The 16,270-nt window shown below is 32.6% G+C and overlaps 1 protein-coding gene across 2 annotated transcripts in view; it reads left to right on the top strand.

Moving 5' to 3' along the window:
• Positions 1–16,270, top strand: part of DSP (desmoplakin) — a 49,636-nt gene that overhangs the window by 19,607 nt on the left and 13,759 nt on the right. For both annotated transcript variants that reach the window (XM_031946880.1, XM_031946881.1), the window contains exons 5-16: positions 782–956; positions 5,343–5,471; positions 6,323–6,373; positions 7,545–7,706; positions 8,636–8,740; positions 9,121–9,216; positions 9,887–10,012; positions 10,526–10,678; positions 11,827–11,981; positions 13,505–13,631; positions 13,888–14,089; positions 14,493–14,713. In XM_031946880.1, coding sequence (XP_031802740.1) covers positions 782–956; positions 5,343–5,471; positions 6,323–6,373; positions 7,545–7,706; positions 8,636–8,740; positions 9,121–9,216; positions 9,887–10,012; positions 10,526–10,678; positions 11,827–11,981; positions 13,505–13,631; positions 13,888–14,089; positions 14,493–14,713 — 1,702 coding nt within the window. The remainder of the gene's footprint in view (positions 1–781; positions 957–5,342; positions 5,472–6,322; positions 6,374–7,544; positions 7,707–8,635; positions 8,741–9,120; positions 9,217–9,886; positions 10,013–10,525; positions 10,679–11,826; positions 11,982–13,504; positions 13,632–13,887; positions 14,090–14,492; positions 14,714–16,270) is intronic.

Genomic DNA, 16,270 nt, shown 5'->3' with positions numbered 1-16,270 from the left:
TACCTATACGGCAAAGTATTTTTAAAAAGAGAAAAGGAAAAAAAATCAGTTCTAAAAAACTCTTCTTTACATTATCAGAGCCTACAGTGTTTCATATTTGTAGTCCTTTTACTCTTCAATGAAGGAATGGAAGTGCATTTTTTCATCTCTTCCTTGTGGTCACATTTGAGCATTGGTTAAATGGCATTCAGTTTCATTTTTCCTCCCTCCATTTACATTGTTGTAATTGTGTATGTCATTTTCCTGGCTCTGCTTTCTTTATATTAGTTTATATAAGTCTTCCTATGCTTCTTTGTATTCCTCATTTATCTTTTCTTTCAGCCCAGTTACATCCCATTACATTCACTTACTATAATTTATATATAATTTTTTTTACATTCCCTAGTTTATAGGCATATACTTTGTTTTTCATTCTTTCCTCTTGACTTCTTGAGAATGAAGTTTACAAAATGAGACTCTTCTATTTGAAAAAATCATCTTGGTGATTTATAGATTTATAGATACTTTGTGTTTCATGAAAAAAGTGACCAAAGAATGAGTTGATATTGAAGAGAGAAAAGTTTTATCAGTTTGGCCAATCCATGATGTTGTTTCATGCTTTAATAATTATCTTGAGGGTTAGTTTTGTTTTGTTTTGTTTGACCAAGGTTAAGTTCAGGTATTCTTGATGTGGGTATATAGATTATGCATTGCTAATTTGTGCTTTCCTAACTTTTCAGAGTCAAAGAAGCCTCTGGGACATCTTCCTGACCTTCCATAATTATTTTTTTTTCCCTTTTAGATTACTTCAGCTTCAGGAGCAAATGCGTGCCCTTTATAAAGCTATCAGTGCTCCTCGAGTAAGAAAGGCCAGTTCCAGAGGTGGTGGAGGATACACTTGTCAGAGTGGCTCTGGATGGGACGAATTTACCAAGCGCCTCACCAGTGATTGTTTGGGATGGATGAGACAACAAAGGGTAAGCGTTTTTTTCCTGAAGGAAACAAAAATAAGTTTACAAAGTAGGGACTTTGGATGTGAGATTGAATAATTTCATGCATACATTACAATGAATATTGAAATCATATAATACAGTCAAGATTACATACTGAAACAAGGATTTTTGATGTTTATCTCCTGTACTATTCTTCCTTTTATATGCCAGTTAAAAATGAATTTAATTCACTTCCTTTAAGAAGATTATAGATCTGTGTCATTTTCCCCCCACCCCCTTTTTTAAACATATATCAGAAATGTTAGATTAAATTACAGGAGTATATACAAACCAATACAGGACAGTCTTGGACAGCCCTGTAGAAATGATCTTGTTTGGCTATTGATGTTGAAGAAGAGTAAACTTAAAAATCTTCTCTGGTCTAATCTCTGACTCCTGCTTTCCATTTATTTTTATTTACCTTTGGCTCAATGCCATTTGTGGAAATTAATGATAACTTTTGCAATATAATGTTAAACTCTTTATTGAGTCTAGATTTTATAGCTTATGAATAAAGGTGGGGAATTGTTTTAAAAGCTTAGCTACTTAAATATACCTAGCATCAGTTTACGTTATTGTTATTATGTATATGATATATATATGTATGGAGAATTAGTATACAATTTTCCATTAACATAATGTTAATTATTGTATTATCATACTTAATGCATATTTAACTACTACAGCTTGTAAGAGACAAAAAAAAAGTCATAGAAATATGTCCACTGATATCTTAAGGTATTTATTTTTAAAAAAAGTTTGTCTTTCTTAATTTCTGTGATAAATTGGGCTTTGCTTTTTAAACAATTGCAAAGGATTGTTTAGAATATTAACAAACTGGATGAGCTCAGTCTGCATTAAAACCAGATATTCCAGTTTGAGTTTGTTGGTTGATTACCTTATATTTATGATATAACATTGTCATTTCATGCAGTCATTGGGTCAGAGTAGGAGTAAAGCAAAATGATGACCCTTTCCCTAGACTTAAGTTTTTATAAAATATGAGTTTTTGATCCTAATTAGTATTTTGTTATTTTGAACTTCGATTGATTTAATAACTATCATGAGCCAGTTGCTATAATGGAGTTGTTGGGAATTTTTTCTCGGAAATCTAGTATTATTGAATTGTAATTCTCAAAAATGGTCATATAACTCAGAATGATGGTGGGAGGAGGAAGATTGAGCATTTACAAATGTAATTGGCCTACAACTAGAAGAGGGTTTTGTTATTAATCAGTGTATGACAGATTTACAAGAAATACTATGGTATAGGGAGTAGAAAGCTGGTCTCTTGAGTCATGAGGATCTGAGTTCAACTCTACATAATAACTGTATGAACCTAGGCAAGCCACTTAACCTCCCTATGCTTTATATAATTCTTTAAGACAATATAATTCAGAAAAGGTGTTGACCTGCATAGGTAGAGGGCATTATCTCAACTAAGGTGACCCAGACCAATGAAGTCATAGGGCCAGTCTGTTCCCGTCACATATCAAATTTAACAAATGTTAACCTGCAACTAGGACAGTGGATAGAATTCTGGCTCTGAGTCTGGAAGACTTACTTTCATGAGCTCAAATTTGGTCCCAGACACTAACTAGCTGTGTGACATTGGGTAAATCACTTAATCCTGTTTGTCTCAGTTTCCTAATCTGTAAAATTAGCTGGAGAAGGAAATGGCAGATCTTTCAGTTCTTTGCCAAGAAAACCTGAGAGGGGTTTATGAAGGATCAGATATGATTTAAACAATACAACCTGTAACTATTTAAAAATGTTCTATGGGATACTCTCTTAGCTTTTTGTCTAGTCAAATCTTTTACCACTGAATATACATTTTTTTCCCCCTTAGCATCTACAACATGAATGGCACAATATTTCATATTGTGGGGATTACAAAGAAGTAAAAGAAGAAATATACATATGAAAAATTAAATAACTTGGTTATAATTAGTTGTCTGATGACTGTTACTGGCAGCAAATACTATAGGAATTCAGAGGAGGGAAAAAGAGATAATGACACATAGATGGAGGGAAGATTGAGCAATTGCAAATGTAATTGGTATACTTCTAGAAAAGAGTTTTGTTACTAATCAATGTCATAAATAGATAGTGATAAAGGAGGACTTCATGATGGCTATGACTCTGGGCTTGAAGCCTTAAGTAACGTGCTGAGTCATTTATAGACTACAGCAGCAATTTTAATGTTTTGATTACAGTTTTAGGTTACAGTCCCTATAAAATAGGTTAGTTATATTTTTCTTAATCCATAATGGGCAGCTTTATGACTGTAGATGAGAAAGTGAGCTTAAAACTTGTAAAAATTTGATTTTCTATAATCATGCTTGGCCCAGTTCTTTAGCTTTTAGTTAGCAATAGTTCCTTTATAAGCTATCTAATTTAAGCTTATAGAAACACCCTTGCAGCAAAAGTCCACTATTTTAAAATCTGGAGAAACTTGTATTAGCAAATGTTTGTTCTCTTAAAGTGGCTAATGTCACAAGGGTTATCAGTAGACATTTAATGAGCCTGTCAGTCCCAGAATAACTATTCAGACTGTTCTCCTCTCCAAGGGAAAGTTATCTTATCATTTACTTGGTGGTTTGCCCTAACATTCTCTCTTAGTCTGTATCTCCTTGCTTATCCCTTCCCAAGCACACAGCCCTGTAATTCTGCATTTCAGTCCCTTGAGACTAAGTTGCTGTGCTCAGTTTAAAAGCTTTCTTTCTCTAACAGCACAGTCCCTGGGAGAGCATACATGACTTATCCACCATACTAAGCTTTTTGTTTTATTTGTTTTGTCTTTCCTTATTTGGAATTCCTCTGATGGAAAACTTAGATTCTATGCTGCTGTCTTAAATCCCCTAAGGTTGGCAATTATTGAGAATTGAAGTTGGAATGCTGCCACTGCCTGACCATTTTGGTGTATTGCATAATTAGTCTATAAATTCTAGCTAATTGAGAAAGGGTCAAAGTTCTTTGTAATGTTTAGATGTAGGACTTTGTGAAATGGCTCCACTTTTTGAAAACTTGCCAGTTCTATTTGAGCACAGGTGTGGCTTAGCAAAGTGAATATGGCAATTGTTGTTGCTAAGTCCTGAAAACAGCTCTCAGCTGTGAGAAGGTTTGCATAGGAAATGAGTAATAGTGACTTGACAGTTTGCAAATAATGTATATGTGTGTGATTGTACCCACATATATTCATATTATATATATGCATGCATATATATATATAATTTGATATGTTCACACATTCTATGTGCATAAAAATGTTTATGCATGTATATATACACATTACATTCAATTATACATGTTATCTTACATCGTGATTTAAAATATACATTATATGCACAGGCAGCTAGGATAGAGTGGTGGACCTGGAATCAGGAAGACTCATCTTCCTGAATTTAAATTTGGCTTTAGATATTTGATAGCTGTGTGATTGTGGACAAGTCACTTAACCCAATTTACCTCAATTTCTTCATCTGTAAAATGAGGTGAAGAAGGAAATGGGAAACCATTTTATTATCTTTGCTAAGAAAACTCCAGATGAGTCATGAAGAATCATATATGATTAAAAAATGACTAACACAGATTTATATATATGGTAGGGGAAGGGGTTTGAAAAAAAAACAATTAAAATCCTATATATCTATATCTGAACCAGTGATAGTCTAAAAGATTTTAATAAAAAACGAACAAAAAACCCTATAAGTTTTCTTCCTTGGAGGCAGTTTCTTGAATCATCTCCCTGTGTAATTCCTAGGGGTTAAGGCCAAGTTTGCCCTAAATCCTAGGGAGCTCCTCAGTAGCTATGGAAAATTATTGGAATATTTGAATATATTAGTTTTGGAAAGAATGTTACACACTGTTTGCATTTTTGTTTTTCTTCCCAGGTTATTTTTACCTTCTGAATCCAATTCTTCCTGTGCAACAAGAGAACTGTTCAGTTCTGCACATATATTGTATCGAGGATATACTGTGACATATTTAACATGTATAAGACTGCTTGCCATATAGGGGAGGGAGTAGAAGGAGGGAAGGGAAAAGTCGGAACAGAAGTGAGTGCAAGGGATAATGTTGTAAAAAAATTACCCAGGCATATGTTCTGTCAATAAAAAGTTACAATTTAAAATAAATAAATAAATAAAAATAAATGCTTTGGAAAAAAAAAATAATGTTACACTCTAAAGTATCTTGTCTCCAAGAATGAAAAAAAGATGTATCTCATTTTATTTAAAGTTTTTGTAATTCCCCTTTCCCTGTTACTGTAACACGAACCTCCTTGTATTTTGAGACTTTGTATAGTAGGGAAAATGTGCCTTTCACTTAAGGAACTGAGATGAAGAAACATATTATTCTTTTCTTTCCTAGGCGGAGATGGATTTAGTGCAATGGGGTGTCGATTTGGCATCTGTGGAACAACATATCAGTAGTCACAGAGTCCTCCATAATGCCATTGGAGACTATCGGTGGCAGCTGGATAAAATTAAGGCTGATCTGGTACCTTTTACATGTTTTTTTAAAAATATGTGTTTATTGGGAGGGTAGGTAATTTTTCTTAACTCTAAGAAGTCTTGTAAATAACATCAGCTTATGATTATTACCAGTCCTAAATTGGTGGTATATTTATAAAATCTCATTTCACATATGAGGAAATGGAACTATTATTACATGACACAAATGGCACTTAAATTGGAATTTTAGAAAATGTCACAAACATAGGTTGCCTTTGTTGTGTTTGGGCAAATAACTCACTGTTTTATGAGTAGAGAAATACCTTTGGAAATGAAATACATACAGTGAGCATAATACATTGCTTCTGCTTCTTTGGTGAATTATTTACTTAGCAGCATTTATACTGAACTGTCTCTTTTCCCAACTCCTTTCTGTTATGCACTGAAAACTAGGAGAGATTAATTAGATCAAAGGGAATTAAAGCAAATTATATTTATCTGATTCCATTTGACCATTTAAATCCCTGAGTAAGAAATAATAAAGAATCAGCTTTAAAAAAATTCTAATTTTCCTGTTTATTATTTTATTCTCTATCTTCTTTCCTTACTTTCTTAAAATAAGAGGTTATGAGAAAACAATTTTATTCATATTTTCCACCCTGGAAAAAATTAATCTGTATGTGCCTATTGCACCCAGGATAACGAGAATGATTTCAGGCAAATTTTCTGGGTACAACTAATTTAACATGGTTGGAAGATTCTTTTATTCTTAGAACAAACACTACCTTGAATGGAAAGGATCTGAAGCCAGATCTGAGAAAGAGGTCAGGAATAATTCCAGGGCTAGGTTTAATTCATAGGGAGCATTGAATAGTAACTGCTTTTATTTTCTTCAAGCGTGAAAAATCTGCAATATATCAACTGGAGGAAGAATATGAAAACCTTGTGGTAAGCATATGTATTTTCCAAGTTCATATAAATCATATTCATGTTCAGTAAAAGGATATTACTATAGGGAAAATCATAAATGTTTTAAAATTCTATTAAATTATCATTTTGTATTTATTGAAGAATCCACTACAGAAATTAAATTTGAAAAAAAATTGTTCACACACAGTTCTCTTTGTAACTAGGTAATTGATAAGTAGTTTGTGATAATAGGGATTATTGAAATGGTTATTAGATACTAATAGATAATATAAAATTAATGAAGTTTTTCAACCCTTGCATTGCATATCTTTTTTTTTTTTTTTTTTTAATTTAATAGCCTTTTATTTACAGGATATATACATGGGTAACTTTACAGCATTAACAATTGCCAAACCTCTTGTTCCAATTTTCTTGCATTGCATTTCTAATCCTTTTGTATAGAAAAGTTAAAAATAGCTTCCAAATTTGTATTGTTTTACCATCATTACATGAGAGTGACACATTCCATAACAGTGAAGGGGGGATGCACAGAATAGAAGGAAGTATTTATAATTGATTCTCAGAGTCCTTTTTTATAAAACAATAATACTGTTTAGCATGATGTAATGGATAGCATATTTATTTTGGGGTCATAATAACCTGTGTTCATATCTGACCTTTATCCTTTACTTGCTATGTGACCTATACAAGTCCCAGGTCTTGGTCACAGGGTACTGAAATTTAAAGGGCATGAACATTTGAATCATTGAGATAATACTCATTAAAAAGTACTTGGCACATAATAGCCTCTCTATAAATTCTATCTGTTATTATTAAAATTTAGAGCTATGAGGAGCAAATGAGAAAATATAAAGTTTTTGTAAACGTGGAAGAACACCATAAAGTCAGCTGCTTCATTGGCAGCAGTCGTCACCGTTTTTCATACTTGGTAAACATGATTTTTGTGACATCAACATATCCATTTTTTTTTTAGCAATGAAAAAGGCTGTGGAGATGACCATAGGTGATTTTATGGCCAGAGCAGGCCATATTCTGAAGCCTATTCATTTTTTTTTTTTTTTTTTTGGCTGTTAAGAGAGAGGTCACAGTTATTTTTAAATGAGTATTTAATCCCAAGAGAGGCATCAGGTGAAAGTCTTATATAATTCTGCATTTGATCATTAAATTGGTTGGTTTTGAAATCTTGCAGAAAGCATCCTTTGAGAGGATGGATCACCTTCGCCAGCTCCAAAGCATCATTCAGGCCACTTCCCGTGAGATCATGTGGATCAATGACTGTGAGGAAGAGGAGCTACTCTATGATTGGAGTGATAAAAACACAAATATTTCCCAGAAACAGGAGGCTTTCTCGGTAAGTGTACTTCCTCCCTCTTTACCTCCCCATTACCACCCCTGCCTAAATTTTCTTAGCATTTCAGCCTAGAAACTGATATGAAAATAGGTAAGAATAAATATTAGGTGCCTTTCCTCTCTGGTTAAGCTTTTTATATTTCAGTCCAATGGATACCAAAAAGCTATTCACTTGACATGGCTTTCTGTAGTGGTCAATAGCATAGAAGTCAATTTAAGAGCCATCAGGGTGGTTCAGGGATTGAGAGTCCTGGACTTGAAGTCAAGAAGTTATGAGTTAAAATCTAGCCTCAGATATTTAATAGCTATGTTAATAACTCATTTAACCTCTGTTTGTCATAGAGCACTTACCTCCCAGGATTGTTGAGGATCAAATGAGATATTTGTTGAAAGAACTTAGCACTTTGCCTAGCACATAATAAGTGCTATATTAATGATATATATATATATATATATATTAAAGAAAGTTCTGTTTAATTTTATGATGTTTAAAACTTTTTTTTTTTAATTTAGTTTCTCCCCTTTAATTACATGGAAGCAAAATTTTTTAACATTCATCTAAAAACATTTGAGTTCCAAATTCTCTCTTTCTCCTTTTCTCTTTTTGAGAAGGCAAGCAATTTTGTATAGATTATACATATTTAGTCATGCAAAACATTTCTATATTAGCCATGTTGCTAAAGGAAATACAGATCAAAAATTGAGTTATTTGGACTCAATTAGTTCTTTCTCTGGAAGTAGGCTGAATGTTATTATTGTCAACATTTAGAAATAGCTTATTCAAAGTTCATTGATAACTCAGAAGTTTTTAAGTTGCTAAGAAAATCTAATTGTCTCTACCATTATTTAAAAAAAAAAGTGAGAGAAATGGAATGCTGATAGATGACTTGTTTTAAAAAAAATTGTTTGTACTTGATCTTTTCTTCCCAGATACGTATGAGCCAGTTGGAACTTAAGGAAAAAGAACTCAACAAGCTAAAGCAAGAGAGTGACCAGCTTGTTCTCAACCAGCATCCTGCTTCAGACAAAATTGAGGTAGACTTCTTATATGACATTTATATCATAATGTTGGGATCTAATTGAAAAGCCCCACAATGGGAAAAGGTGGATAAGTGGAAGTCTTTTTCACTACCATAGAGTTCTATTCAACATAATATAAATTCCAATTTTATGCCAATATATTATACTTTGGTATCAAGTCTTGTTATAAAAACTAACTTCACCTTAAAGCCTGTTGGATTGTTGAACAGTCCTTTTTTTTAGCTTTAGGAGAAGCTCATTTAATTTGGCATTAAAATCCCGAACAACTTCATAAGTATCCAATCAAACTGAAAGATGCTGGTTTGTTCCTCTGGCCAGCATTAAATAGAAATAGCTGCTTAATGACATTTTAAACAACTCCTGTTTTCTTGAAGGCATACATGGATACTCTGCAGACACAATGGAGCTGGATTCTTCAGATCACCAAATGCATTGATGTTCATCTCAAGGAAAATGCTGCCTATTTTCAGGTAAGATTTTACTCCTACAGCTCCTACAGTAATAAATTATTTATTTTAGGGATTCTTTTCTTGAATCTGTTTTTAAAGAGCAAAAGCAAAAAGACCATCCCATAATACACAAATATATATATTGTTTGTTCTTGATTGTATTTATTTCTCTATCACCAAATGATTTTGGGGCAAAGAAGGCATTCCGAGATATTAGATTAGAAAATTTAACTTGAAAAAATTTATCCTTTTGTTAATATATTTATTTAACTATCTATTACTCTGCTCTGGGACAGCTAGGTGGTGCAATAGATAGAGTGCCAGGCCTGGAGTCAGGAAGACTCATTATTCCAAGTTCAAATCTAGCCTCCAAAACTTATTAGCTGTGTGATTTGATTTCTGTAATTTGCAAGTAATTTGATTCTGTTTGCCTCAGTTTCCTCATCTGCAAAAGAGATGGTATATCATTGCAGTATCTTTGCTAAGAAAACCCTAAATGGAGTCGCAAAGAGTTGGCCATACTACCAAAAACAATTGAATAACAAGAAAAAAATTGTTTTTCTCATACTATGAAATGAAGGCATTAGCTGCTACGACTACTTATATCCTACTTATTAAAAAGTAATTATTGCATTTTCATTGACATGTTCTTTAAAAAGTATTTAACTGTGATTATCATTCTCCTTGGTAGTTTTTTGAAGAGGCTCAGTCAACTGAAGTCTACTTGAAGGGCCTACAGGATTCCATCAGGAAGAAGTATACCTGTGATAAGAATATGTCTTTGCAACGCTTATTGGAACAGATCAAAGAACTTGAGGTATCTTAAATATAAAATCTTTGGTAACAGAAAAAATGTAATGCAGTAGGACTCCTGTTCCTTTAGCATACCACTCATGATTACTGGTCTATTAGTAAAGAATCCAATATAAATAAAATAAAACCCCTAGGTATAAATGGATTCTTAGATCTTTCATAGATCAAGTTATGTGAATTTCTTTGCATGTTCAGTTATTATCAAGTCATGTGAATCCTTTGCAAGTTTCTTGCCAAAGTGAAAACAAAGAGAACAGTGATTTCTTAGTTTCAAAAATCCTTTGGAAAAGAATTTAGAAGTTTAAGCAATCCTTCCACACTATGGTGTTCATTTTTATTCCTTTAATTCACAGGTTAAGTAGCTTATATAATGATTTATCTTGAAAGACTCTCATTCTCCCCCCAAATGAATATGAATATAGTTCTAATAACTTTATTTTAAAGTATCTTAAAATATTTTACTAGAAAATTCTTAGGCTATCACTTTTAAAACTGTGATTTAAAAATACAATTACAGAAAGAACGAGAGAAGATTCTTGAATATAAGCGTCAGGTGCAAAACTTGGTAAACAAATCTAAGAAGATTGTCCAGTTGAAACCTCGGAACCCAGACTACAGGAGCAACAAACCCATTATCCTTAGGGCTCTGTGTGACTACAAACAAGACCAGGTAGGTACTGACTGGTTATTTTTGAGGATTCAAAAAGTTCTCTTTCCTAGAGGATATTCACAAATAAGAGACCAATATTTGACTGATGTTTCAATTAGCTTGATAATAGATAGTTTCAACACTTTTATATCTGGAAGAGCCATTTAGCAAAAAGCTCAGTAGTTTGACTTTTCCTGTAGATATACATAATTATTGAATTTCTTTAGGGAACGTTAGCTTTAAATGTATGTGTAAATATATGTTTTCTTCTATGTTATCTTAAGAGAGAAGTAATAGGGAAGTAGACTAATAAACTGAATAAAAAGAGAATTTAACACAAATTTTATGCAGTAGTTACATATTTTTTATTTTATAGGCCACTCAGCAAATATAAGGATATCAAATATTAAGCAATTCCATGTTTTCATTAATTAATTAAATAATACTTTCCAGTGTTTTGTTGTGGGTTTTTGTGTGTGTAAAATGTGATATCTATTCAGTACAATAAGATAATGAAATTTAGTGCTGATCTATTAACCATATTTATCCTGACTGTTAGCTTGGAAATGAACAAATATAATGTCCAGGTTAAGGAGCTAGAAGGAATTTTGAGATTGAGATGCATCAAAATAGAGACAATTATCTCTATTTAAGAAACTAGGGACCCAATATGTGCTCACATTTGGTAAGGTAGTATTTCTAGTTCTCTGACATGAAACTGAATATATTTGGGATTTTGTGGGAGATGATTATGATGTCTTTCACTGATGAAGAAGGCCCATTCTATCTTTTTCCCCTTTCCTGTACATACTTACACAACACATATTATAATCTGAAACATTTTGTGCTCTTAACTTCTTCTCCTTCCCCATGGGTTGACAAGGTGAGACAAAAATTACTTGAATTTATGGACTATTCAGAGGTGTCATACATGTGGCCTGAAACACTCCTTAGTGTAGCCTGAACCAAATTATATTGCAATTGGAAGTATTTAACAAAATAAATAAAAATACATTAAAACATAGATAATGTTAATTTGTGGTACACAGGGATCTAATTCTACTTGTGTTTGACCCAATTGATCTAGATGATCTATAAGTTCAAATCCAATTCTGATTTCCTATTATTCTATGAATAGAAGCAAAAATACTTTTGTGCTTTTGTGACAGAAAATTGTACACAAAGGAGATGAATGTATCTTAAAGGACAACAATGAACGCAGCAAGTGGTATGTGACTGGTCCAGGAGGTGTAGACATGCTGGTCCCTTCTGTTGGTCTCATTATTCCTCCTCCAAATCCATTGGCAGTGGATCTTTCTTACAAGTAAGTTTTCTGCGAGTCTCACATATTATTCCCACCTATTAGCTGGGAGTTGGGGATAATGTCTGAAGAATGACTACATACCCCAAAATTCAAAAACTTTTTTTTTTTGAGTGAGGCAATTCATGTTAAGTTATTTGCTCAGAATCACACAGCTAGTAAGTGTTGAAACTGTCTCAGGATGGATTTGAATTCAGGTCTTTCTGACTCCAGAACCAGTGTTTTATCCACTGAACCATCTAGCAGGCCCCAAAGGCATTTTTATAAAACAGTGTTTTAGTTTTAAACTAAAAAAAGATGTACATAGACAATTCTGCCTTTATTCTCAATATAGTTTATGATGAAATTTTATAATACCTACTACTACAAGGCTTTGGAAAAAGATTTGAAAAAGGCATTACCCTACTAAAGAAAAAAACCCAGCTGTGATTGAAAAGAGGAGTCAAGAACATTTGTTATTTACCCTATCAATATTTTTCTTTCTTTGGAAAATTATTTTAATATTTTAAAACTCTATTATTGAAGAAATTACCTACGAATGTTCACAGCATATGAATAATTTTGTATTTAGCAACAAATGCAAGTGAAATATCAGCTTATTAGTTAATCAACAAATATTTATTAGTTACTTAACTATGTGCCAGGCTCTGTGATAAGATTACAAATGGAAATAAAAGGAAAGATAGTTCCTGCTGTTATGGAGCTTATATGTTAATAGGGAAAGACAGCACTTAAAAAGAAGATAAAAAGGGAGAGGAGAAGAATGAGGGGACATGGTGGGAAAAATGACAGTAGAGGTAGAAAAAGTTCTGGAGTATAACCTGGAGAGGAATGAAACATGCCTGTCTTGGTTCCTCCCTTTAAATGTTTATTCTGGGAGAAGCCATCAATCAGGAAAAGACATTCTTCCAATGTGTGAATTCCAAGACTGGAATAAACATGGTAGAGAAGGTCCAGAGTGTATTTTGGAGAGGAATGAGAATATATGTTCAGTATTCACTTTGATTCAATAAGATAATGCTTATACAGCACTATATATTTATTTGTGTTCTCCATGGTGGCTGATAAAATGCCTTGTACAGAATAGTTGTTCAATAGATATTGTTTGTAGCATTGAATTTATGAACTATTCTTGGTAAAATTTTAATCTACAGTTGACTTTTCTCTAGTATTCAGGATATTTCAAGATCATCTTTTTCCATTGCCAATTAGGAAAATCTGTTGACCAAAATACACATATACAAATACAGCTATATAATATATTTCAAAGCAAAGTGTTTTTGGGTTATCCATGCAGTGGCTCATCTTCATTAGTATGGATAATTTGGGAATTTTAGTGGCCGTATCCAAGTTTTAAAAGTGACTTAAATATTCTCACTTTCCCTATATTGACTAAGATACAGATTTTGAAAAGTATACTTATCTTCCCCCTTTCTACTATTATTTTGATTTGACTCTTACTACATGGTCAATTGTATATTATTTCTTCATTTACCTTTAAATCTCTTTCCTTTTCATTCTTCTAGGATTGAACAATATTATGAAGCCATTTTGGCTTTGTGGAATCAGTTGTATATTAACATGAAGAGTCTGGTATCATGGCATTACTGTATGATTGATATTGAGAAAATCAGGGCAATGACCATTGCTAAGGTATGTACCTTTGAGAGCTTAGAGTGGGACTCCAACCCTCTTAACACATTACCCATTTTATTAGGCTGGCTGGAGGGCTCTTGAAGCCAGTGCTGATTGATCTTATTATGAGATGATCCAGGGTAGATCAGTTGTATCCACTGAATAATTTCTAAATCATCAGGGATCTCTTTCAGTTAAATTGAGCATATAAAACAGGTAACATAACCATAGTCTTGATTGCTTGTTTAACAATTTCTTCCTGTTTTGTTTTCAGCTGAAAACAATGCGCCAGGAAGATTACATGAAGACAATATCTGATCTTGAGTTACATTACCAAGAATTCATCAGGAATAGCCAAGGCTCAGAGATGTTTGGAGATGATGACAAACGGAAAATACAGTCTCAGTTTACTGATGCTCAGAAACATTATCAGACCTTGGTTATACAGCTTCCAGGTCACCACCAGCATCAGACAGGTTTGCATTTTCTCTCTCCATGGATTAAATAAATAGGCTGTTTAGAAATGAAATATTTTGTATAACTTAGCCATTTGGACTCTTGTAGGCATTTGGGCATATAAAAAACTTCTTTGAAAGAAGCTTTTTAAAATACTTACAAAATCAGGCTTATTTAATTTGCAAAGAACAGTAAATTTTTCAGCGAGCAAAAAGTAAAATCCAGCTGCTTCTGTGGCTTATAGATTTTTGCTTTACATTTATTTCTGTGACAACAACAAAGGTTTTTCATTTCCCTTTGTTAAAAGGGTTCAAGGGATAAGTCCCATGATGAAGATAACATTTATATTCTTTGATTAATTTTATTACTTTTTCAATCTTATGAACCTTTGACATTTTAAATTTCATTTTTTTTTCTTTTAAGTCACTACAACTGAAATTACTCATGTTGGCAAAGATCCAAGCCAAAATCAGGTCATTGAAGTCAACAGAGAAAATGACAAGCAAGAAACATGGATATTGCTGGAACTTCAGAAGGTTCGTCGGCAGATGGAGCATTGTGAGAATAGAATGACTCTTAAAAATATTCTTCAGGCTGACCAAGGTTCTTCTCACCTTATCACAGTGAAAATAAATGAACTAAAGGTATGTATTTGTTAAATTATATTAAGCATTTTCTTAAACTTTCTAGTAAATTCAAGTTGTACTTCAGCTTATTCAAGGACCATTTCTAGGTGATTTCACTGTGAATTTTTAAAACTCATCAATTTTAAAATCAGTTTTTATATCATTCTAGTTTTGTGTCAAATGTAGTTTGTACTTCGCCCAAAGTGCTGAGAGGAGAGGAAAATGCTATAATAAAATCTTTTATAAAAGTTTCTTTTTCCAAAGTTGCCATTTGCAGAAAACAATTAGCATGAGAAACATGGTATATATAATAAAATGGTGGAGTATAGTGCTATTCAAAGTTAATGTTTATTTATTTCTACTATTACTACTAAGAGATAATCCCATCATTTCTTTCTTTTATTCCTTGCTTTTTACGCTTAGAAGATGCCAAAGAGGCAAAAGTTCTGTTTTATCCTTCCCAATCAATATATAAATATTTATTAACATATTCTTGTGTTAGGTATTGTAGAGGGAACAAAGATATATAAAATGGTTCTTCCCCATAAGGGCTTACACACTAGATGTAAGAGATGCATAAAAACATAATGAATGTTGTAAGGTAATATATTATAAGTGGCAATGGGGCAGTTGAAACAGTAAAGGCTAACAATATAGAGAAAGGTAATTTGGGGCCAGATGGTCAGGAAGAAGGATTTGAAATGGTTCTTACATGAGAGTTAGGATTTCATTAGAGAGGTTGGAGGGAGGGCATTCCAAAGAGGAGACTGTAACAAACTTTATTGTTTTCCCTTGTTTATTTGTTTTTTTCTGGCCAGGTGTCCAACTTGGTCCTATTGTTGAATACTCTAGTCACTGAGGCACATATGTCTTGGCTATAAGCTATTAGAAGAGAAAGGGTTAATAACTAAATTAACTTGCAATTAATTTGATTACTCATCTAGATGGTTTAGTGGGTAAATATTAAACTTGGAGTTGGGAAGAAATGCCTCTAATAGTTTTTAGTTACTAGTTGTATGACTGAGCAAGTTACTAAGTCAGACTTCATCTGTAAAATGGGGATAATAATAGAATTTACCTCACAGGGTTATTGTGAAGACCAAAAGATATGTAAATGCTTTGCAAATCTTAAAACACTGTCTAAAGTGTTAATAATTATTAACATTAGAATTATTGCTCTTTCTATAGTCATTTAGCTTGGGGGTTGTATATTAGGAGCACTAATCTTACACTGCTACTGATTTGCCTTATGACAGTTTAGAGGCAGGCCATATTTGTTTTAAGGTGTACAATTCAGGGTATGTATAGATATAGGATATATATATATATATATATATATATATATATATATATATTACATACCCTTATATTTATGAGAGCTATTCTTTCTATTCTTTCACCTTATGAAACCAAGCAAGATTGTTCTAGATACCAGTTTGGATTTGGAGGACCAATATTTATATGGGAATATAAAAAACATTTATATGTTTTAGATCTTCTACATACCTACCATTATTTTTTAAAATACATTTAATCTATTCAGAGGAATAATTTTTACTTTTCCATGTTTCTACT

This window comes from Sarcophilus harrisii, chromosome 1 (assembly GCF_902635505.1).
Source record: "Sarcophilus harrisii chromosome 1, mSarHar1.11, whole genome shotgun sequence".
NCBI lineage: Eukaryota > Metazoa > Chordata > Mammalia > Dasyuromorphia > Dasyuridae > Sarcophilus > Sarcophilus harrisii.
This window is presented reverse-complemented; position numbering and strand designations above follow the sequence as displayed.